Here is a 20,395-nt window from a genome sequence, read left to right as displayed (position 1 = left end):
GCCATAACGCGAATAGGCATGATTCCCACACAGCGACAGCGGCAGTCGCGTGGCTTCAGAGGGAATAGCGCCTGAAGGGGTGGCCAACTGCGGCTCTCTCTCTTGCATGATCATGGGCGACAAAGCCAATCAGTTGGCGGGAGGATCAGTGAAGGCCACAGTGAGAGGGGCAAGCGCGTTTGCGGCACTCGCGTCGTGCGCTTGCTGTCCGTTTCACATACATCCATCACTGCTAGTAAGACGTGACGGCCGTGGTGCAACACACGCGTGCAACTACTCCATCCTAGTCCCCAGTATTCCGTCCACCGTGGTGCCAACCACTGTGGCTGGCGCTACAGTTGAAGGACGTATGCTCACCTTTAACGGATGTGTGCTGTCGCGTGTGTGGCACGGCTCCTTTTCCAGCCTGCCCTTTCTCTTCCTGCCGCCTTCCCTCTCTTTTCTCGCCTTGCAATCGTTGGCTGCTCCCTCAGCCCCTGCCACGCCCCTTGCGCCGTTGGCGAAGAAGGACACAGAGATATCCACCAAAGCTGCGCTGGCTGGCGCTCGAGCACTCTCTCGGTCCGCTGCACTTCCAGCCCGGAAACGCGTTCGAAGCAATGAACTCGGAGGAGCTTCAGGCAAGCCAACGTCTCTCAGACGGAAGCGGTGGGGCAACTTTCTCTCAGGCACACGAAGACGAGAGTGTTGCGTGGATGGGGTCTTCGGGCACTGCGGCCGCGACGAATGTCGTGCACACGAGCGACAGCGGACACCCTCGCAGGGCAAACTCAAAATCCGCCGGCACTGGTGCGTCGGTGAAGGCGCGCAGCCTAGCAGCTGGCCAGGTGAACCGAGTCGTGCATGGGGCCCTGCCAGAGGGCATATCCTTGTCGCGCGATGCCCGCATAGCGCTGCAGAAGTGCGCCACAATCTCAGTTCTTTATCTTGCCTGCCTGGGTGACGCCAGCCGCAAGGCCACCGGATCCGCACGCACCACGCTGAACGTGCAGGACATCCGCGGAGCCATGGAAGCGGCGGGGATGGCCCATCTTCTGCCGCTCATGTCAACGGCAGCGAAACGCGGGCGGGACTGACTGATTCTTTGCAGTGCGGCATGGCGCTTGCTGTCATAGACGTACCACAGGAAGGGGAATAGCAAGTTTCTGGCGTCGCTGTGGAAGAGGATGAGCAGCAGAGGACGGCAGTGCACCTGGGATGCGGCTGACGCTTGTGCATAACGGGGTTGTTTGCCCACCCGAGATGGAATATCCTGTGCATTCCGTACGAGTGGTGGAGGATTAAAAAAATAGAGAAGGGTGGGTGACTTCCGCACATGCGTTGGCGCCCCTTTTGTCTTCGTTGCCTCCGCGGATGTGCATGTGTATGTATATGTATGTGTGCTTTTCTCTGTGTTGTTGCCGTTGCATCCACTGCGGCTCCGAGAGAAGAGCACGGCGGGGCTATTCAGAGATTAAGGGCAAACCGTGTGGGTGGCGAACGTGCTTTCATGCCTCTGGCATGAAGGTGGCTTTTGCGCGAAGCGATGCAGCAGTTGGGGCAGCGGTGCGGACTTGCCCCAGGGAGAAGAGGCGCCGCAAGGCGCATGGCAGACAGCGCACTGCCAGCGGGCTAGCCGACGCGCAGGACAGGTCCTGCGTAACGCTGCGGCGGTGCCTGGATTATCGACTTCCATCTTACGGTGAAGGACGTGACCATGCGGGATATCGTTGCCGCAGTGCTCCACGGGAAGAGGGGAGCTACGAGCCAGCGCCCCGGGGGGGGGGTGCAGGACGCCGCAATTAGTGAAACGGAGTTGCTGTGCCTTATGTGTGAAAATGGGGGGGGGAAGCCCCATCGGTGCCGCCACGAGCAGGGGAATGCTCTCTGCGACCCCCCAAAAAATGACAAGGCTGTTCGAGGAAGAGAGAATTGTGAGGATGGAAGCGCGGCATGATGACACCAAAACATTCCGCAACTGCGCTTAGCGCCCCATGCTGCGATAGACCTTGGCCGCTCTGCGAGCTGCACGCGCCGTCAGAAAACTCCAGGAAGGCAAGCGCATACCCCACTAGAGCCATGCCGATGGGCCAGCTGGAACCCACGCACAAGGATGAAGTTATGCGCAAGTAATTTCTTTGGGTGTGATGCGCACGGCGTGCATACGTTTGCGGTCGAGGAAAAGAAAGGCGGACACCGATGCATACCTGAGTTGAACTCGAACGCTGCTTGTCCCGAGGAGTGTTGTGCCCACCCTGACCCACCCGAGCCGGACAGAAAGCGGGGCGTACCGTGAACAAGCGCAAATGGCGTTTGCGCGTTGGATTTCGATGCGTGTTATGGCGCTGTCCTCGTACCTGGGAATAGGAGAGCGATGTGCATGCTCCGGAGAGGAGGGGTGAATACTGCCGACTGCGCACAACTCCAACAAGGGGAAGGCGGGGCGTGGCGGTGACGCAGTCGATTACACGGGTGTGGACTGCTATCGATTTTTTGCTCAGTGTCATACCATGTATTGACAGCATCGTGGTTGCGTCCCCGCCAGCTAGGCAGGCCGAACTTCTCGACACGGTAGACAAGGGGCTACTACGCATTCGCGTGATTACTCTGCTCACTACCTCAAATCGAGAACCGCCTCTCGAGGCAGATGATACCAAACTGTGGGGCATTGGAAATAGCGGTGGAACTCTCCTTGAGGAGGACTATCACTGGACTTGGGCTGGAGAGGACTGCTTGCAACTCCGTATGACCCATAGCGAAGATGTGGCTCGCAAGGGAAAAGAAGTCGCTCTCACATCTGCGCGTCACGAAGGCAGCTGGAAAGTACCGGGGAGAGAGATTATGGCGTCTCCCATACTCGCTGCATGAAATCGTACTTGAAGGTAGTCAATACGTGATGCAGCAGAGCGACCGCCTTGCGTCTGCAAGCGAGCCCGCAGCGAATTCAATGCTGTATCCTCCTCTTTTCCTCCTCGTTCTCTTCTGACCATACACCTAGTTCACAGAATCGTCGTGAAGCGCGCCTCAGCTTCCACCTTGCGTACACACGCACGCATACACGCAGACACACGGTTGATCGTTGCTCTCCTTCACTCTTTTGTTTTCAGCCATCTCTGTGTACTTTCTACTTTCTTTAAACGTCAACCTCCCACCTCTTCCACTCATCGACGCCCCTACCCTCCGACTCTTGTTGCGACTGTTTCTGTTAACACATTTCTCAGCGGACTCACTTCCCGCATTGCTTTCTCTCTTCCCGTCCTCCTCAATCCTTTCGTGCTCGCCTCTCTATTGTCTTAGCGCCTCTCTCCGCGGTGTGGCCGATTCGCGGCCTCGCCGTTTCAGTTCACCGCCCCTTTCTCTCCCTCGCTCCATCTCTCTTCCTCCAGCAATGCTGCAAGAGGTCCGCACGTTGTTGTTCACTCCCTCGCGAGACAAGGGGGTTCGCCGATGGCAACAGGCCGCTATCACATTTTTCGGACTATGGGGCATAAGCATATTTTTCATGATCTCCACCTCCTTTCTTATCGTCTCCGTGCAGGCTCTTGTGCTGCTGAACACAGCTGCTTCGCTCACGGCTGCCACCGTGACCCAGTCTCTGTGCAGCCGCGCTGGCACTCAGCAGAGCTACCCCTTCGGTTTTGGATTGTATCGTCTCAGCGTCGTCGTGCGTCTCGGCAGCACTGTCTTTCTAGTATTTGGTTGTGTGACAACCGTGGTGGAGTCTCTGCACCGCGGCACTCACGGGCACCACTCGAACCCCTTTTTCCTTCTCGCCCTCGGTGGCGTGCAGCTCCTATCACAGTTGGTCTTCCTCCGTGATGTCTGCCTCACCGATCGCGTGACGGGGCACCGCGGCATGGCCGGCGCGCACAGCGAGGACCTTCTTCATTCGCTCTGTGCTTCTGCGTGCAGCGGCAGGCGTGGGATGGTAGGTGGAGGTTTCTTTGAGGAGTTCCACAGCCCCTCGAGCGCATTGGCTCAGTCTCAGCCGCCTGGGGGATCACCGGTGGCACACACCCCCTCTTGTGGCGCACAACGCACTATGCGCCGCAATTGTACGCAAACTGTCGTTTACCTGCTGTGCCCCATCACGTGCGTCGTCACCAGCCTGTTGATGGTCGCAACAGACAGCAGCCTACCTGACGTGGCCGGGGCGCTGTGCCTGGCCGTCTATTACGCCTACGTCGGATATCAGAATGGACGCGACATGCTCGACTTGCTCATGAACAAGTGTGTGACCGACCCGAGGCGGTTGCGCAACTTGGAACGATGCGTGCGCAACATTAGGATGCTGGACGGTGTGCTGCAGGTGCAGTCGACCGTGTGGTGGAACCTGAATGTGTCGGAGAGTATGCTGCTCATTCGTTTACAACTCATGTCTGCCTCTGATGCGTGCAGCGTGTCGCAAGCAGTACGCACGCAGCTGGCTGAGCTTGCGACGTATGTTTATGTGGAGTGCTTTCCCGCCAACGGTGCGAACTATCTCGGGCGCAGCACCCAGCTGTCGTGGGGTGAACCGCTGATGGGTGCACATGGGCACAGCCACGGCGTGCACGTTCACAGCCATGGAGGTCTCCAAGGTCACGAACACGGACACAGTCATGGCAATGGGCACGACAGCGACAACGGCCACCACGACCACGGCTGCGACCATTCGCATAGTCACTTGTTTGTCCGCAAAGGCGAGGTCAACTTGTCAGCCACTAGACACTCCAACGAGTTTGGTAACATCAACGGTGACCCGCGAAGGGGCTCTGTCGGCGCTACTTTGCCCTACGGAGAGCAGGGGTTTCCTGCAGCAGTCTCTTCTACTGCCTACGCGAGTGGGGCACCGGCTGCAGTAGCGTTTCCTATACCGCCGACATCCACGAACGGTGGATGTGACTCGCCAGCTAAGCGGCATGGCCTTGTGAGCGGCGTTCCATCCATCGGCAGTCCCTCTTTGGGGAAGCCGTTGCCCATGGCATATGATGCGGCGAACAGCAGCGCCACTTCGGCGGCGCCGTCACCATTTACAGGCTTTCCACATGACGCATCTAATTTTTGCGGTGAGGGCCGTACGAACGCATTCAGTCGTCTCGCCCAGCACGTACCTGGCGACACAGCGGCTGAGGCTGCTGATTCCACTAGCTTCCCAGCCATGCCGTCGTCTCGTCAGCCGGTTATTCCGCCCCCGGTCTTCACGCCGTTCCGAGACGGTGGTGTGCATATCGGCAGCGAGGTGAGGAGAGGCGCACCTCACAGTGCAACCTATGACCACGTGTGACGCGCCACGTTGAGAGAGCATTGTGGCTCACATGTCGACTTCTCGTCATTTTTGAGGTGTAAAACGCGTCCAGCGAACTTTGTGCAGATGGCTGCTCATAGCCTGTGGAATGGCTTCTCATGAGCATCGTTGAAGAACCGCGGCGTGACGATCTCTGTCACTCCGCTCCTCTGATTAATCGCGTCACACGGGAACTTTCGCGCAGTTTACAGATGCATTGTAATCTGAAAGAGTACCTCACCGATTGGAGACCCCCGGGGGACGCCTGATACGTGTGCCGGCCACCGGATACGGACTTCCGCTGAGACCGTGGTGGTAGCCGTGTGGCGAGGAGTGAGAGGAGAAGTTTGACGTCCTCTTTTCCTCTCGTCCATCGAAGGCTTGCATAGTGGCATATATGTGAGCCTCTGATGACGTGGGCACACACCCCTCAGTGTTTTGCATCTTCAGGCTTCAATATATACTCTCTTAGGAAGCCCGGCAGCTCCCCTAGCCCTGGCAAATGCCGAACCAACTCTGGTGGTGACAGGGTCGGGTGCCTACGACGTGGGCGAGGGCCCGAGCGATGCATCACTGCTGATGTCGGCGGTGTGGGCCTGGATGGCGCTGCGTCGGACCGACCTGCGCCAGTGCCCATGCTTGTGCCATCCATGTGATGGGCACAGCGTCGGCGTGACTCGAGCGTGTATCCCACCCCCGGCCCTCGCACTGCCCACTGGTGTGGGAGCGGCTGTGAGGCGGCCTGCGAGGCGGGACGGGTGGGCGTGCAGAGTTGGAGGGCAGAGGGTGAAGGTGGGGAGGAGGGGCTGTGCACCGATGACTGAGTCCGCGCATTGCTGCAACGCCTGACTACAGCGATGGTTGACAGCACGCGATGAGGGTCTGTGACGAGACTGGGCGTGCGGAGTTTAGCTCGCGTTGTATAGCAGAGAATGGACCTGTCGAGGGAGAAGAGGAGCTATTACCTGTGAAGTGACTTGCACATAGAGAGGCGCGTAGACACCGTGTACTATTCGAAGCGGGTTCTCGGCGTGCACAAACACATGGATGGTGCTTGTCCGAGACCGATTTAGGCCGTCTCACATCCACGTGAGGGTGCCGCTATTTCTCCTCGGTTTATCGCTCATGAGCTGATGTCGGTTTGATTGTTTTGTTTTTATTCTTTTCGTCTTATGGGCGGTGGTGTCGACGTTCCCTTCGTTTTACTATACTTGCCACCCACCGCATCGCCCAGGCTCGAGCGACGAGGTGCACACTTAAAGATGAAGAACGAGAATCAAGCAGGAGGCGATGGGTGCGTGTTGTGCAGGGTGCACGCATCCTGTGGTTTGTTCTCCCTCATTGTCCTCGCTCTTACCACTACGCGCGGCTCAGCTGTGCATCACTTCAGATTGCACGTTGTCGGAGGTACTCGGGACGGTATAAGATGGATACCCCCTTGCTGCATCTGGTGTATAGGTGCTGTGAGGAAATCTCTCGATACCGCGTCTTATGCACGTAAGTGTTGCACATCCTTTTCTAATCCTTAACTACTTTCGTAACATTCTTTGTTTTTTTTCCCCGCTCCGTCATCACCGCATCGACCCTTCCTACATATACGTTCTACTTCTGAATGAGTGCGTGTGTATTTATCCCCAACGTTGCACAGACCCCTGTTGCATGGTGGACTGCCCCACTTCTCCACTGCACGGCTGCTTCGGGAAAGGCCGAGACGTACACCAGCATAAACGCACATATATCTATATATATTTGTGTATGCACGCACACATAAGTGTGCATGTCTGTGCTTAACCCCTTTTTGCCCTCATCGAACGCATGAAAAAAAAAACTGCGCCGCTCCTCGCGTGAAAACCCGAGTATCGCGACCCAACACCTTCATCGCCTGTTCGTCCCTCCCAAGCACGCACGCTGGCACCCGCCCCCTCCTTTTCCTCTCAGGAAGGAACATCAACGGCGGCGATGTCCGACAGTTATAGTGGCGATTACTACCACTTCGTAACGCAGCGGAGCCAGGCAGCTGAGATTATTCTGCCGATTCCGTCTTTCTGCAAGCCTCTCGCCGCCTCGGTGCGACCCTTTGGCGAGGGAAAGGCGGGCCTCCTCGCCTCCTTCTTCGACCCCGAGCAGCACGCCTGGGTGGTGCGGCAGCTGCCAGTGCACGAGTCATGGCCGCATCAGCCACCACCATGTCTCACTGTGCGGGTCGTTACGCTGGTGGACCCGACCAACCTCTACGAACTTCGTGTGTGTCTCTCCAGTGTCCTCGACGATATCGACAACGATGAGCTCTGTGCTCTGCAGCGACGCTCCCAGATCTACGAGTTTCTTCTCGAGGAGCACCTCAACGACAGGTCCGGTGCCGCTTTGCGATCCGCTGGCGCAGAGGGGCGGCTGCCGCAGCTTAGGGAAGCTGTGACGCTTGCTGCACCATTGGATGTGATGGATGGCTTTGTGCTGACCGGCGGTGGCTTTCTGTCGGACTTCCCGGTGCTGCGAGACGGCCCGGCGCTGCCGCGCTCGATGAACACCGTCTACGATGACATTCTCGCCGGTGACGATTTCTGTGGTCCGCCGATGCCCGCAGGTGGCGCACGCTTTGCAGGGCCGGACTCGGCCGCCAAAACTAGCGTGGGCAGGGGTAGCGACTTGCCAGTGAGCTCTAACGAGCCGCTAGAGTTCACGGCGTGGTCTGTGACGGCGGCGGCAAACGCTGGGTTGGTGTGTATCTCGATGGGCTTGCGCCGCCGGAGTCCGATGGAACGGTCCCGGCTGCAGTCAGGATCGCAGCACATCCACTCCGTATCCCCGCATAAGAGCACGGGTGCAGGGGAATCGCTGGCCATTAGCCCAGGGCCCGTGTGGGCCAATCCGCCCCCTAGCGTTGTCAACGGTAGGGGGGCTCTCACCGTCGTTCAGGACTCCGGCGACCCCGTCTCAGGTTTGCGGCCCAATGAGCACGGCGACGACGGAAACGGTGCTCATGGCGTTGTGAGTGCTTATTCGTCTGCGACAGTGACAAGTATGGCGGCGCGGCCGCTGCTGGAGACACTGACGCTGCGCGGGGAGGTGGACGTGAAGCTGTCCCGTCATGATGGCGAAGAGTGGGGCATATCTCTCCCACCGCCGCACGGGAGCCTGAGATTTCCCATGGGCCCCAACCGCGAGCTCATGGCGGCGGCTCGGCGGCTCTTTTACTGCGAATAAAGCAGAGAAGGGTACAATGATCGCGGAGACGTACTCCTGGACAGGGGGAAGGTGGGGGTGGGGGGGATGCGGTACAGCACACGCAGACGTTTCTCACAACGGCGCGGGGTGTGCGGTTTGCACTTAGAGTAGATGGCCATGGCTCAACCAAGTACGTAGAAAGAAAAATGAAAAGGCAAGACAGACGCTGAGTTGTGATGCGTTCGTCTGTGTACACGTCTGCGGACTACTCGGCCCACGTGCGCGGCGACCTTGTAGACCTTGGCAGTAGGTTCCCCTGGCATCGGTACACATGACTGTTTCCGTCGACCGTTTTCGACTCCGCTACTTTCTTTTTCGCTGTTCTCGCAGAGCTCCTTAATGGTGCCCAGACGTGGCGGTGAAGGGACCCCAGCGTCACCGCGAAGAGTTTTGCTTGTTACAGCTGCCATCGTGTCACCTACCCCTTCCTTGTGCGATTTCGTATTCTGCTTCGCCTTCTTGTCCCACAGTACGACCACGAAGGGCCGATTCTCAGGGAGGGACTCGTATATTCTGGGGAGTTTCCGGGGACACCGTCCATCCTCCCATCTAGTTTATCGGCTGCTGGCTTCGAATCGTGTCTGCGTGACGAAGTCTCTTCGATTTGCCTGTCACGCGTGACGCAGCGTCACTGTACCCTCGAACGCGCGTGGGACCGCCTGGCAAGAAAGAGCAGCGCTTCGTGGTGGCTCAGATCGCGGCCATCAAGCAAAGAAAGTTCAAACTGGAACACTCCCATCAGCACCTTCCACCCCTTTGCAAGATGCTCTCCCGTACGGTACTTCGCTGCGTCAAGTACGGCTCAACCCCGAAGGACATCCGCTATGGCATGGAGGCTCGCAACGCCCTGCTTACCGGCGTTGAGAACCTTGTCAAGGCCGTCGGTGTCACGCTCGGGCCCAAGGGCCGCAACGTGATTCTCGAGATGCCATACGCAAGCCCGAAGATCACCAAGGATGGCGTCACGGTGGCCAAGAGCATCGAGTTCGAGGACAGCTTCGAGAACCTTGGGGCGAACTTGGTGCGCCAGGTGGCAGGGCTGACGAACGACAACGCCGGTGACGGCACCACCACCGCTACCGTCCTCTCCGGGGCGATCTTCAAGGAGGGCTTCCGCAGCGTTGCAAGTGGCACGAATCCGATGGACCTGAAGCGGGGCATCGACCTCGCATGCCGGGAGGTGCTCATATCTCTGGCCGAGCAGTCTCGCCCCGTCACCTCCAAATCTGAGATCACCCAGGTAGCGATGATCTCGGCGAACATGGACCAAGAGATCGGCAGCCTGATCGGCGACGCGATGCAGCAGGTCGGCAAGGATGGCGTAATCACAACGCAGGAGGGTCGCTCGCTTAATACGGAACTAGAGCTGGTGGAGGGGATGTCCTTTGAGCGTGGGTACACGTCACCGTACTTTGTGACGAACACGAAGGCGCAAAGGTGCGAGCTCGAGAACGCCCTCGTCTACGTGGCGAACCGCAAACTCACGAGTGTGGCGCACATCTTGCCCGCGCTGAACTACGCAATTCAGCAGAAGCGTCCGCTTCTGGTGATTGCCGAGGACGTGGAGGGGGAGGCCATGCACACGTTTCTGTACAACAAGATTCAGGGCCGCATCAGCGGCTGTGCCGTCAAGGCCCCGGGCTTTGGCGACATGCGCATCAACCAGCTGCAGGATATCGCCGTCTTCACAGGGTCGCAGATGATCTCGGAGGACCTAGGCCTTTCACTGGACCAGAACGATTTCTCCGAGCGGTTCCTCGGCACGTGTCGAAAGGTGACCGTCTCCCGTGACGAGTGCATCTTGATGGAGGGCGGCGGCAGTGCCATTGCCGTGGAGGAGCGAGTGCAGATGATCAAAGACATGATCTCCGCCGAGGACCACGAGTACAATCGCGAGCGTCTGGTCGAGCGTCTGGCGAAGCTCTCGGGTGGGGTTGCGGTGATCAAGGTCGGTGGCGCCTCGGAAGTAGAGATCAATGAGAAGAAGGACCGCATCATCGACGCGCTCAACGCCACGCGCGCGGCTGTATCAGAGGGCATCCTCGCAGGTGGTGGTACCGGGTTGCTTATAGCCTCCCTGCGTCTCGAGAGCATCTCCAAGGACCGACGACTTCCACCGGACATCCGCACGGGCGTGAACATTGTGAAGAAGGCAATCGGCCTGCCCACGCGGTACATCGCGAACAACGCAGGCGTAGAGGGCAGTGTGGTCGCGGGGAAGGTACTCGCGCGCAAGGACCCGAGCTTCGGCTACAACGCGCAGACCGGCGAGTATGTGAATATGTTCGAGGCAGGCATTATCGATCCTATGAAAGTAGTGAAGTCTGCCGTCGTCAACGCATGCTCTGTGGCGGGCATGATGATTACGACGGAAGCGGCAGTGGTGGAGAAGGACCTGCTAGGGCGAGAGAAGCGCATCGAGGATGAGGGGATGGAGGACAAGGAGAAGAAGCGCAGCGTCGACACGCTGCGCAAGCAGGTAAATGAACGGAATGCGCCGATGCCCAAGATGGCGCCGCCGATGAAGTTTGATATGAAAGGGCTGTAGTCGAGGATGGCGGCAAGGAGTGCGAGTGGCGGCGCGGGGATGTGTTTTGCCGAGCGTAGCGGCTGAGCTTTCACCCCCCTCTCGAGCAGCACATCGTCAGCCGACGTGGTTCTCGAAGGTTGGCGTGAGCCGCCTCCATTTCTGAGCCCCCCTTTTTTTGACCACCCTTGCCTCAACGTTCTGCCAGCAGTGTTTCGATGGTGGATAGCTGGTGCCGCGTGTGGCCCATAGGCATACACCACATGAACGGCGCATATCGAGCTTCTTGCTCTCTCTCTCTGTGTGTGTGTGTGCGCAGCTCGTATTTATTGTGTGACGGCTGCCCTGCGCCGCGTCGTTTTCTATTTTCTTTTTTTCCTTCGTTGTTCGCGGCGCGCGTGTGTGTCTCTCTCTCTTTCTCTCTCTTCCACACGTTTTCTTCCTTTCCTCCTTCTCCATCACCGATGGGGGGGGGGAGGAGGGGAGGGAGGAGCGAAACACCTGGACAAGACGAGCAAGAGGGCTCGATGGCGTGTGGTGTCCGGCACCGATAAGGACCACCTACGAATGGTGAAAGGAGGTGAGACAACCGATGCTTTCTCCGGCCCTTCTTGCGTTACGTTTGGTATGCTGACGGGAGGATGGACAGGGCAGCACTTGACCGTTGTACGACTTGTAGAGGTCAGGGAGGCAGCTGATGTGCCGAGACGTTTTCATGTCGTCGTACGCTCTGTCCATACCACGGCGCCATGTATATATATATATATATTCATTTATATTTAGGTGCGCCTCATGCATCTGCCGTCTGCTGCGGAGAATTGTCGCACAACGCCCCCCCCTTCTGCTTCCCTTTTCTCCCCCACGCTTCTCTGGCTCGCGCTGTGCTCACCTCCCGCGATGCCGTCCGTTTGCCTGTCCTCACTGTGGCGTCTCACGTGAAGAAGGTTTTCGTCTGCCACTACGGGAGGAACTCAACGCCTACCCATACACCCACTCAACACACAAGTGACCCTACTCCGCGCACACACGCATCGTGTAGACGACTCACACAGTAAGCAAGAGGCGGTAGCGGCGAGAAGGGGCGAGGCACCACACTTTCATCTTCGCACGTGCTCTTGTTTGCTGTTGCTTGTAAAACGAAACAAATACACCTACGCACACACCATGACGGCAGAAGTGAAGGTATTAAAGCCGAAGATTGTCTTCGACAACCGCCCTGATGAGGCTCGCAAGCCCATCAAGCTCATCCTGCTCGGCGATAGTGCGGTGGGCAAGTCAAAGCTGGTCGAGCGCTTCTTGATGCAGCGGTACATCCCTGTGCAGATGTCCACCTACGCGCTCACCCTGTACCGCTACGACTTCGTGACAGAAGATGGTGAGGAGGTGGACGTGGACATTTGGGACACCGCCGGGCAGGAGCGCTTTGCCACGGTTCACCCGAGTTACTATCACGACGCACACGCTTGTATCCTTGTCTTTGACAGCACACGCAAGGCGACCTACAAAAACTTAGAAAAGTGGCTCTCCGAGATGCGCGTCTACCGTGAGCACATTCCGTGCCTTGTAGCGTGCAACAAGATCGACACCGATCCGTCTGTCACAACAAAGAGTTTTGCTTTCGCTGAAAAACACAACTTTCCGCTGTACTACGTCTCCGCCGCTGATGGTACCAACGTGGTGCAGCTCTTCGAAAGCGCTATTTCCACGGCGGCCGCATACAAGAAGAATCCTGCGAAGGACGACTTCATGACACAGGTGATCGGCATTCTGAAGGAGGACAAGACAGCCGCCGGTGCCGCAGCAGTGTCATCGTAGAGCGCGGGAATCGAAGAGCGTGAGTACTGAAAGCGTTCGTTTTCACAGAGTTTCTTTTTCGTGCGCTCACGCACACGGGCCACAAGTTCTGCGGTATGCTCTCTGAGTTAGTTGTCCGCGGGGGGAGGGAGGGGCACATCCATCGCTTTACATGATGTACCTCCGCATCCGTGCGAACATGAGCATTCTCTACCAAATGTTGCGCTTCGTTTGCGCCACCGCCGATTGCGACCGCGCAGGCGGCTGGTCTATATGTTTGCGGGGGACTTCCACGGCGATGGTGTCTTCGAAGTGGGGCTGCGGCTCGTGGGCGTCTGCCGCATGAGCTCACAGTGATCATCTCCCTTCAGCGGCTCCTACCTTGTATGATGGGGGGTGGTTAATGTTCGAGTAAGTGAACTCCCCTCTCCTAGAGGACAGAATGCGTTGCTGATTGTCCCATCTCTACGTTTCTGTTGATGCGCGTCACCGGGCTTCGGCGCGATTCACATCATCATTATTCAGGTTTCCCTAGTCTTGATGTCGTCTTACTTATGGAAGCGAAGAGGGAACGGTGAAACTTCTTGTGTGAACAGCGCTTATATATATATATTTGTTCGCTTGCCGAGGCGACGCAGGTGCGTCCGACGCTGTGCAATTTCCCCACCCCCAACTTGACTTCAAGTCGTTTTTCCCGCCTCTTGCCATCCCTTTCTCTCTCTGCTACGACTGATGGACTAGAAATATATATACATGTGGGCTGATTTCTTTGCGTCTTTTGGCTGCAGTGTTTTTCCCGTTGGATGGTGTAATAGGGCGTGTGCTTGCTTGTTGTGAATGCGTATGGGGTGTGGTGATGTGGACCGCTGCTGCATCCCTTGTTGTGCGGTCTGCGCGTGTGCTAGATGTACTGAGCCGAACCTGTGCTCTCTTTTTTTTCTTGTCGGCGTGGGTGCCTCTTTTTGGGCGTTTTCATGTACTGTTTTTTTTTCTCTCCCGGGGATGTTGTCGGCGGAGTCGCCCTGCGACTCCTCCTATGTCTTGCGTGCTTCTCCCATCGATGCCGGTGTAGGGGCTACGCTTGCAGAGAAGCGCCTATGTACAGAGCACGAGGCCCATGTACGCGCCCAGATGGTACAGGGTGGCTGAAAAGGCCAATTACGGCTGACTATTATCATTTAGCTTGGGCGACTAGTGCGCACTGAAGGCCCTCAACAGATGAGCGCAGTGTGGGAAGGATGAGGAGGATTGTGGCCGGCTGGTTGCTGGGTCAGTGTGGAGACAGCCGAGTGGGCACTGCACCCCTCGAGCCTCCCTTTCTCTCCCGCTTTCTGCCACCCTCTCTCTCGCGGTCTGTCGACTTCTGCGCGATGCCCTTGCCTTTGAACGTCTTGGTTCGCCACAAAGCACCGCCTTCTGTGGCCTGTTCCCGTTTTTTTTTTCCTCTCCCCAGCTGCCTATCCGTTTTCAAGACTTTTCTGTTTCGTTTTCGGTGTTTCTTTTTTTTGTGTGTGTGTGTGGTCGATTTCCTTTGGTGTGCGTTTTGTTTTTGTTGGTGCGTTACGTTTTCTTTTTGTTTTCTTGCTCGTTTCGCCTTCCCTTCCTCCTCCCTCCGTGTGCGTGTGTGTGTGTGTGGGGGGGGAGCTCCGGTGGGTAGGGCGACCCCCCTCCGTTCCAGTCGTCTTGAGTTCCCATAAAGAGACAATGCAGGAAAGCGGAACCAAAAGAAGGCACACGCACGCATGCCAGGACCCCGCCGTCCTGCCCCCATCCCAGACGAGAAAAAAAAAACTAAAGGTGGTGGGGTTATTGAGTGAAGCGCACATAGATCCTACATTTGTGCTCTCTCTCTCTGTGTGTGTGTGTGCCGTTGAGACCTCAAGGGACCTCAGCAAACTGTGTGGGCACGGTGCGATGTCCAACGAACTGCTTATATACGGATGCTCATGAGCGAGCAGCAAGTCCATCTATACGCCATCGGCGCCACGAAATGGCAGCGCCGCTGTGAACAGGATGAAGCGGCGCCTCGGAGAGTTGCACGGCTGGGGTTCGCATCCGTGGGACATGCGGATGAATGCCCCCTCCACCACTGCCTGCTTTACGTGTGATTTGGCTCCTTTTTGTGAATAGGGAAGGGGGGAGGCTGCGGCTGCGCTCCATGGTGGTGCTGCTATCAATCCGCTTCGGACTTCATACGACTTGCCATCTTCTCTCCCTTCACATCCGCGCTGACCCTCCACCACCCACATCTCTGGACCGCGCTGGAACCGGTTTCTCCCCTTGCAGTTCTCTGTTTCTCGCTCACACATATCGATACACGCACATTCGCCTCAAGACGCTCTATCGCCCGCACCTCGAGCTGTTTCTTTGTCCTTCTCACTGGCGTTTCCGCCTTCCTTTCCCTGCCGCTCCGTAACCGCGTCATGCCGTTCGCTGTTAAGCCGCTACCGTACCCCCACGACGCGCTCGCGTCGAAGGGCATGTCGAAGGAGCAGGTCACCTTCCATCACGAGAAGCACCACAAGGGGTACGCCGTGAAGCTGAACGCTGCCGCGGAGTCCAATTCGCAACTTGCGTCGAAGTCGCTGCTGGAAGTAATCAAGTCTGAGAAGGGCCCCACCTTCAACTGTGCGGCTCAGATCTTCAACCACGACTTCTTCTGGCGGTGCCTGTCGCCGCGCGGCGGGTCAAAGCCGCACGGACAAATCGCGAGCGCGATCGTCGAATGTTTCGGCAGCTTCGAGCACTTCAAGAAGGAATTCACGACTGCGGCCAACGGTCATTTTGGCTCCGGCTGGGTGTGGCTCGTGAAGGACACGTCGAGTGGCAAGCTGAAGGTGCTCCAGACGCACGACGCGGGCTGCCCGCTCACGGAGCCCAACCTTGTGCCCATTTTGACGTGTGATGTATGGGAGCACGCGTACTACATCGACTACAGGAACGACCGTGCGGCCTACGTGACCGCATTTTGGAACATGGTGAACTGGTCGCACGCCAACCACTGCTACAGGGCCGCTGGCGGCTCCCACCACGTCAACAGTGATCTGTAAAAAGGAGGGGAAGCGGGGGTCCCCTACTCGCGCGAGAACTCGGTTGGGCAGAGCGGAGCTCGAGTCTCCATCACATCCGTATCTATTTTTGTGAGTATTATCGTGAGATGCGGGGAGTCCAAGGACGCGCGTGCTAGCTGCTCGGACGTGTATGTGTGCCGTTTTGCTGTCAGAGTGTGCGTGCGCACACCACCTTGCCAATCGATGGGCGCGAGGGAAGTTGTGCCCCCGAAAAGAGACGTGCCATTCTTGACCCGCAAACTCGTATGCGCTGTCCGTGTGCCACACATCTCGACCATCCTGCCGGTGTTGTCTCTTCTTGATTGGTGCCCTACATTTGCCTGCTTCCAGCAAGAGGACTGCTGCGCCGCAGCGCGAATGTGGAGGTGATGCGCTCCTCTGTGTAAGTCAAGCAAAAGGAAAAAAAAGGGAGGCAGGGTCTTGTGGAGGACAGGCTTCCCTCACTTTCCCTTTCTGGATGGCGGCAATTCTCGGACTGGCATGAACGGCTCCGTCTGCTCTGTTGCTGGGCTGATTTATATTCGGCATCTCCGTTGGGTGATGGTCGACTGTCCGTATAAAGGGAGCAACAAACAACGAGGAAATTTTACAGTGTTGCTACGGCTTCTCTTCGTGCGTGTTTCTTTGTCCATCTCCTGTCTTTTCATATCCCGTCCACGTTTTATTTTTTGTTCTCCCTTTCTGGGTTGTGTCTTCCCTGTGCCTTCCTCCGTATCTCGCTCTCTCTCTGCATCTCTGTGTCTGTCTCTCTGTCTCTCCGTGCGTGTGTTTGCCCCTCAACTCACTTTGATAACCGCCCTCAATATGTCAGTGCGCTGTGGGATGAGGAGAAGGCATAGATGTGGTGTTGGTGGTGGTGGTATAACGTAACGAAAGATGATGGATGCATGTTGTAGGCTCATCTTTTTTTTGCATGTACACCTATCTATATATATATATATCTATATCGTTTCCTCATTCAGTGACCATGATCTGATTGTGCCTGCACTGTTGTACATGTGTGCGTGCGCGTGTGTTTGCGTTTTCCTTTTTTTTGCTGCAGCGAGGAGGGAGCCGAGGGACAGGGTGGTTGGTCATGATGCGTTAGTCGGGCGCATTTTTTCTGTAGAAGCGAAGGAGCGACACAAACCGTGACAAGAAAAGATAATCAAGAAGGCTTGAGGAAGTGGTGCTAATAACCAACGGGGTGGAGAGAACGAGAGTCCGAATGCCGCAGACGCACATGAGTGAGAAGGTCGGAGGTACGGATCGTCGCATGGTGATGTATCTCAGCCGGGCCCTTCCTCTCTCCGAGAGTAAACGCACGAAGGACGCCCGCCGCCCACTCCTCCTGTCTCGAATGATTTTGCTCGCTGTAGCCACAGCGCTGACACCCAATTCCGTGAGTCTCGCCAATCCTCGTCGCTCACTACTTCCTCTCGCAAACTTCACCCCTGCCTCTGTTGCCGTGTACTGTCTTGACATCACTGTACGCGCGCTCCGCGTGCGCGCTTCCATTACTTGCCATCCTCTTTCTCTCCCCCCATTGCCCCCATGCACTCTCCCCGTGCTCCCTTGTTGCATCCTTCTCTCTCTCTGTCTCCGTTTCCCGCGTCCCATATCTCATGCCCACCTGCACAAACATGCACATGTGGCACTTCCCCCTCTCCTTTTCTGCCAACACACGCGCTGGAACGGAACAGATCGCAGCACTCTCTCTCTCTCACTTACTCATCCCTTATTATTATCCCTTTTTTTCTTTCGCTGCCGCGTGTAGCCTCACCAACTTTGCTTTCGGTCCTTCAGGCAGAAAACACACACAAACATCTCTCCACCTCAGCCAGCTTACGAATCGGACAACGTACACAACGCACGTGCCATTGTCACCGTTCTTTTACATCCCTGTTTACTTTCTCTTCGTTCATCATGCCGTTCGCTGTTAAGCCGCTACCGTACCCCCACGACGCGCTCGCGTCGAAGGGCATGTCGAAGGAGCAGGTCACCTTCCATCACGAGAAGCACCACAAGGGGTACGCCGTGAAGCTGAACGCTGCCGCGGAGTCCAATTCGCAACTTGCGTCGAAGTCGCTGCTGGAAGTAATCAAGTCTGAGAAGGGCCCCACCTTCAACTGTGCGGCTCAGATCTTCAACCACGACTTCTTCTGGCAGTGCCTGTCGCCGAACGGCGGTGGCGAGCCGTCTGGAAATTTGGCGAAGTTGATCGTCGAATGTTTCGGCAGCTTCGAGCACTTCAAGAAGGAATTCACGACTGCGGCCAACGGTCATTTTGGCTCCGGCTGGGTGTGGCTCGTGAAGGACACGTCGAGTGGCAAGCTGAAGGTGCTCCAGACGCACGACGCGGGCTGCCCGCTCACGGAGCCCAACCTTGTGCCCATTTTGACGTGTGATGTATGGGAGCACGCGTACTACATCGACTACAGGAACGACCGTGCGGCCTACGTGACCGCATTTTGGAACATGGTGAACTGGGGCTTCGCCTCTAACCAGCTTTAAGCTGCCCAGCGGTGCACACTTTGGAGTTCGCGTTGAGAGAGGTCGAGCGAGTAACTGGTGGCGCCGAGGGATGGGGGGAGGCTGAGCTTTGCTGGTGCCCTCGCTGGAACAGCAAAGCGGGGAAGACAAGAGAACGAAGCGAATGGTATAGCGCAAGGATGGTGGTGCTTCTGCTTGTATGTGGGAAACGCGTAGCCTCTATGTCGCTGTCTGGTTTCCATTTTGTTTCTTCGTCTCTCTCTCTCCCTCCCAGCATTATCTTCGTGACCGGGGGTCTGTCTCTTTCGACGGTGTTGTTCCAACCAGAAGTGAAGTCCCCCTCCCATGGGGGGGGGGAGTTATGCGGCGGTGCTTGTCTACTTGTCTTTCCTGGAAAGTGCCTATTTATACACACACACACTCGCGCCCCGCACAATGTCGTTTGCTCATGCTTGCGGTTCAAGTGGTAAGTAGGGTGAGAGTATGGTGGATGGAAGCACTGCTCTGCTTTGTGAATCCTATAACACCCCTTCTCTCACTTTTCGCTGCTTCTCTCTAACATCTTCTTAGACTACTGCTGCCATGGCTTTCTATGAAGCTTTAAGCGAGACGAAGATGCAACTACCCGCAGCTACGGCAGCACCTGACCTCCTTTTCGCTCGCTGCTTCTCAATCGTTTTCTTTCTCTCTCTCTCGTCCCCCTGCACTCTCACGAACGGCTTTATTGAGCGCATCGACGTTTATTAGTATCGGGATCCTTCGACCTCCCTCCCTCCCTCCCTCCCCCTCCACTGTCTCCCTTCTGTTTTGTTCGGCAGACTTGGATCGTGTTTTTTTTTTGGTCTCTCCTTTTCTGATACACTAGCGTGTATTCTCTTTTCATTTTTTTTCTTTTTTTTTGCGTTTACTATTTGGCCCTGAGACGCACACGTGTTGCCCCCCTTTTTTCGTTTTCGCTACTCTCGTGCTTTTCATTTTTGTTTCTCTCGCCCTCTACCTCCCCTCGTCCCCGTCGCCTCTCTCTCCCGTATCTGTGTCACTTTCACTGTTGTTCTTGCAGAAATGCGTCGTTTCTTTGGTAGGAAAACAGAACGAAAGAAGCGTATAGGCGTCTCCTCGTCCTCTGTCCAACCACCGCACTTCTCGGGTGCGTCGTATGCGCCGTGTCTGTCTTTCGCCTCCCTCGCGCTTCCTCCTCCCTTCCTGTCATGCCCCCTCGTCCCGCGGCTCTCGCTTGTGTGTTGGCCGTTGTTGCTGTGTGTGATAGCACGAGGAAGTGACCGAAGGGCTAGTGTGAACAGGAACAAAAGGGCGTGATAGACGAGGCATGATGGACGGGTGGGGGTGGGGGAAGGAGGGGGAGTGGGCCAATAGCCCAGGAAATCACACAGGAAGGACTCTCTTACATACGTGGCCTCATTTGCTGTGTAACCCCCGCCCTATTTTTGTCTCCCACGTCATTTTTTTTGTTTCGTTCTTTCCTGTGCTTTCCATCCCCGCCAACTGTGGTCCATGACGAGATGGTGTGGACACGGCTATGGAAAAACAACAAACAAAATCGGGAAAAGAGGAGCAGGCACAACAACTGCGAAGACAACAACTTGGAAAGGAGGCGCGAACCATGAAAAGCGGCATACAGACGATCGTCGAAGAAGTCAAGAACCGTTCCTTGTGCACACATGAAACGACGCGTAAGGACCGAGGAAGAGGAGCTAGGAAAAAAAAAACGGCTGCGCGTGCATTAAATTTGTTGCAGGAAGCGGAAAGATGCTCACGCGCTTTTCGGCGGGTGTGACTTTTTGTTTCCCTCTTCTTGCGTCTCCAGTTAGTGGGCGTCTGACTGCTGTGATCTTCACTAACCCCTCCTTTGCCGTCCCTGCTGTGGCCTCTGCCTTCATTTCCTATCCCGCTTCACATCATTGCACGCTGAGTGCAGGTATACCTCTGCCTCACGGTTAGTCTGAGTGAAAGGCGGAGAGCTGTAAAGACAAGGGTAGGGTGGCAGGAGAGGGTGAGGGGTACACCGTTGTTCCAACTCTCTGTGCTCTATATATCTACAGA

General features: G+C 56.6%; 7 protein-coding genes across 7 annotated transcripts; all 7 read left to right on the top strand.

The window, feature by feature from the left end:
• Nucleotides 1–599: 599 nt before the first annotated feature.
• On the top strand, nt 600–1,076 carry LMXM_31_1875 (conserved hypothetical protein; the record flags this gene model as incomplete). Its single annotated transcript, XM_003877984.1, has 1 exon — nt 600–1,076. One exon carries the CDS (start codon nt 600–602, stop codon nt 1,074–1,076), a length of 477 nt encoding a protein of 158 aa, XP_003878033.1.
• Nucleotides 1,077–3,367: 2,291 nt separating this feature from the next.
• On the top strand, nt 3,368–5,245 carry LMXM_31_1870 (conserved hypothetical protein; the record flags this gene model as incomplete). The annotated part of the gene is made up of 1 exon (XM_003877983.1): nt 3,368–5,245. One exon carries the CDS (start codon nt 3,368–3,370, stop codon nt 5,243–5,245), a length of 1,878 nt encoding a protein of 625 aa, XP_003878032.1.
• Nucleotides 5,246–7,204: 1,959 nt separating this feature from the next.
• On the top strand, nt 7,205–8,449 carry LMXM_31_1860 (conserved hypothetical protein; the record flags this gene model as incomplete). Its single annotated transcript, XM_003877982.1, has 1 exon — nt 7,205–8,449. One exon carries the CDS (start codon nt 7,205–7,207, stop codon nt 8,447–8,449), a length of 1,245 nt encoding a protein of 414 aa, XP_003878031.1.
• A 784-nt stretch (nt 8,450–9,233) lies between these two features.
• LMXM_31_1850 (chaperonin HSP60, mitochondrial precursor,putative) lies at nt 9,234–11,018 on the top strand (the record flags this gene model as incomplete). Its single annotated transcript, XM_003877981.1, has 1 exon — nt 9,234–11,018. The coding sequence occupies one exon, from the start codon at nt 9,234–9,236 to the stop codon at nt 11,016–11,018; it is 1,785 nt and encodes a 594-aa protein (XP_003878030.1).
• Nucleotides 11,019–12,161: 1,143 nt separating this feature from the next.
• LMXM_31_1840 (putative rab11B GTPase) lies at nt 12,162–12,812 on the top strand (the record flags this gene model as incomplete). Its single annotated transcript, XM_003877980.1, has 1 exon — nt 12,162–12,812. The coding sequence occupies one exon, from the start codon at nt 12,162–12,164 to the stop codon at nt 12,810–12,812; it is 651 nt and encodes a 216-aa protein (XP_003878029.1).
• A 2,402-nt stretch (nt 12,813–15,214) lies between these two features.
• On the top strand, nt 15,215–15,841 carry LMXM_31_1830 (putative iron superoxide dismutase; the record flags this gene model as incomplete). Its single annotated transcript, XM_003877979.1, has 1 exon — nt 15,215–15,841. The coding sequence occupies one exon, from the start codon at nt 15,215–15,217 to the stop codon at nt 15,839–15,841; it is 627 nt and encodes a 208-aa protein (XP_003878028.1).
• Nucleotides 15,842–17,767: 1,926 nt separating this feature from the next.
• On the top strand, nt 17,768–18,355 carry LMXM_31_1820 (putative iron superoxide dismutase; the record flags this gene model as incomplete). Its single annotated transcript, XM_003877978.1, has 1 exon — nt 17,768–18,355. One exon carries the CDS (start codon nt 17,768–17,770, stop codon nt 18,353–18,355), a length of 588 nt encoding a protein of 195 aa, XP_003878027.1.
• Nucleotides 18,356–20,395: the final 2,040 nt, after the last annotated feature.

The sequence above is a fragment of the Leishmania mexicana genome, chromosome 31 (genome assembly GCF_000234665.1).
Source record: "Leishmania mexicana MHOM/GT/2001/U1103 complete genome, chromosome 31".
Taxonomy (NCBI): Eukaryota; Euglenozoa; class Kinetoplastea; order Trypanosomatida; family Trypanosomatidae; genus Leishmania; species Leishmania mexicana.
Note: the sequence above shows the minus strand (reverse complement) of the source record. Positions and strands in the feature narration are given on the sequence as shown.